The 2769-nt window shown below is 37.6% G+C and overlaps 1 protein-coding gene across 1 annotated transcript in view; it reads right to left on the bottom strand.

Moving 5' to 3' along the window:
- Nucleotides 1-176: 176 nt before the first annotated feature.
- LOC108631146 (aminopeptidase N) overlaps nucleotides 177-2769 on the bottom strand; it is a gene marked incomplete at its 5' end in the record, with an annotated part of 13560 nt that continues 10967 nt past the window's right edge. The window contains 3 exons of the mRNA XM_026818646.1: nucleotides 177-329; nucleotides 991-1066; nucleotides 1471-1623. Of these exons, the coding sequence (XP_026674447.1) occupies nucleotides 183-329; nucleotides 991-1066; nucleotides 1471-1623 (376 nt within the window). The remainder of the gene's footprint in view (nucleotides 330-990; nucleotides 1067-1470; nucleotides 1624-2769) is intronic.

The following is a 2769-nucleotide window of genomic DNA, read 5'->3' as shown; positions in this document are numbered from 1 at the left end:
AAATTATGAATATTGAATAAAATTCTTATTATTTTATAGTAAAATAGTAATATATTTTAGAATAAATTCTAAAATGATAATAAGCAACAAAGACATAGATAATTTGTTCGATGGTTTTATTAACGTTAACCCTTTATGGGATACACAATTGACTTAAATTATAGTATATCAGAAAAAATATCTCACACACCTATTTGAAAGTATTTAGCAATATTGGGTTTATATTTTCTGACCCATTCCGCATTCTCCGAGACCACATATATCGCCTTCTCTGCAGAACTCAATGACGGTCCGAGTGACTCAGAATTGTTGTGAATGAATGCACGAAGCTGTAACAATTAATTTTAATTTTTATATACATTGAAAGATATACTGGAAAAACGTTTGAGGAGCTAGGTTAGTCACGTGACTTTCCTAACACACATTGATAAAATTTTTGACGTTTTTTACTCTGTTTTTATTGATAACCAGACAAAAATAGTGTAGAATATGGGTTTATGGGAATACACTTCTCGTCCTTATATGAGAAGGTCGTCAGATACCTCTTCAAAAAAAAGAAGGTCAAAGGCTCGGTCTGATCATTATTTCAATCAAAACAATCTGTTTTGGATATAACATCGCTTATAAGCAAAGGCCTTGTAACTATGATTTTTCGTCCATATTATAACGCTTATATTGCTAAATATCAGTATATTCTGATTAAATAATGACCAGACCGTGTCAGATTTGATTTTACTTTTTCTGAAGGCGTACCTGACGATCGAAAAATATTCTCATATAAGGTCGAAAAGTGTATTCCCGTAAACCCATAATTTTGGCTAATCTTGTAGGTAACATTGACAGTCTGTCTTATCGCGTAGCTATCGGACTCCAGCTCCTTTATAATTCCTCTTCTTTTATCTGACGACATTCACTGAATGCAAGATATAATTTAAAAAAAATAAATAAGCAATCATGAAATAATTTATAACAAATCATTGAGTGAAATACCGTTTGCACTTGATAGTCAGCTTTCATCGCGTTTCCAATCGAAGTAATCACCTTACTGAGGAAATCATATCCTCTCCTGTAACAAATATCTTCACGTTATGACAGAAAATGTGTAGAACAGATAATTTCGTATTTTTACTAAATTATTTTTGACGTCAATTTATAATACAGCCTCCGGTATTATGCTGTAATATACGTTGCTTTCATTCATTGACAAATATTAATTATAGATACTACTCCGAGACAGGGTTCTCATAATTTATCCCGCACGGCTCGCTTCCCCTCTTTTTCGCCCGTATCTCGATCCCTACTACTATTCTCCTCATGCACCTTCGCTGACCATGCCTAGCATACCCCCATCAAGTACCAGTCCCCACCATGGTCGCGTCGCCCCCACTTTCCGGCCGAGGGATAAATTATGAGAACCCCGCTCCGAGAGACGATCTTTATATACGTAGATTTGTCATATATTATACATACTCTGTGATGATTAACCTCAAATGCTTTTGCACAAGCTCCAAAACGAAATCCACGTTCCATCCGTTTCCGTCTATGACGGCATTCATTGCTATAATTCTCTGTTGTGTACGGACATGCTTATTATAATCATTCGATATTGCTAATGTAACCAGTCTGTAAGAAAAGAACAATCGATGTCTGAGTAATAGGGATGAGAACAAGTATCTCGCAACTGGGTCCGAACTTTGATTGATTGAATTTTCTATAAGTACTTCGAAAAATAGAAACAGAATTCGTATCTAACTCGAAGTATAGTCGAACCTATGCCAGATAGTTTCGAACCTTTCATAAGTACCTTAGTAAACGAGAGTAATACTACTCGAATATTGATTGAACAGATTTGATTTCTGTTCCGTCGCAAACGGAACACAATACGCGAGGAGTCCTAACGGGAATTTATGACGAGTCTTCTACGAATAGCTATTTTTGAGTTTCAAACATTTTTTAAATCACCGGCAATATTCATTTATCTTTTTTATACAATAGAGTTCAAATTTTAGTTTCGTGTCGTCCTCAATAGCTCCGATCCTGTCATAAATTCGGCGCTTCCCGAAGGGTAATTTAGCGAGCGGTAAGGGTAATCCTTTTTTTAGCCTTCGAGGGCCTACCTGAAGGGAAAAACCCCGGTGTTACCGGACATGGGACTCCTCACGTACGCGCGAGTCCCCACCCTCTCTTTGCGTCTCGGCAAAAACCAAGTGAGAGGGTGGTTACCAAACCCCAACGACCATGCTGATTGGAAAATCAACGGTTCCGAATGACCAGTCAGGGTGGTCTTCAACGTCTAAAGGGGGCTCGAAGAACGGATGACAACGAGTCATTCACTTCGTCTCAAAACTTCGTCAAGAGACTACGTCGCGAACTTTCGACATCCGAATAACGAAACGATTGAGTACAAACGTACAGAAACCCAAAGTGAACTAGGGAACGAATATCGGGGCGCGATTATCAACGACCTCACAGGTACGAGGAGATTTACAACCTCCTCAGAGGAATCATTCTGTGTTCTGTATTCGCGTGCCGGCAACGTACAAACGAAGTTGCTATCGTACACTTTCAATACTTAAAATAATATTGTGGGATAGAGGGCGTTCATTTATCATTAGATTTACCTATTAACAAATTGTTCGTTAATGTTAGTTTCCTAGAGAAAATGTTTATTATAAAAAAGAGAATCGTTGTCGAGAAACGTCGAGTCGTCGAATGTCGAGTTCAGTAATAAAATGTACTGCAGTGTGTCGAGTCGTAACAGTGTCGTTC

Source organism: Ceratina calcarata, unplaced genomic scaffold, assembly GCF_001652005.2.
Source record: "Ceratina calcarata isolate Rehan_Ccalc_2016 unplaced genomic scaffold, ASM165200v1 scaffold812, whole genome shotgun sequence".
In the NCBI taxonomy this organism is placed as follows: Eukaryota; Metazoa; Arthropoda; class Insecta; order Hymenoptera; family Apidae; genus Ceratina; species Ceratina calcarata.
This window is presented reverse-complemented; position numbering and strand designations above follow the sequence as displayed.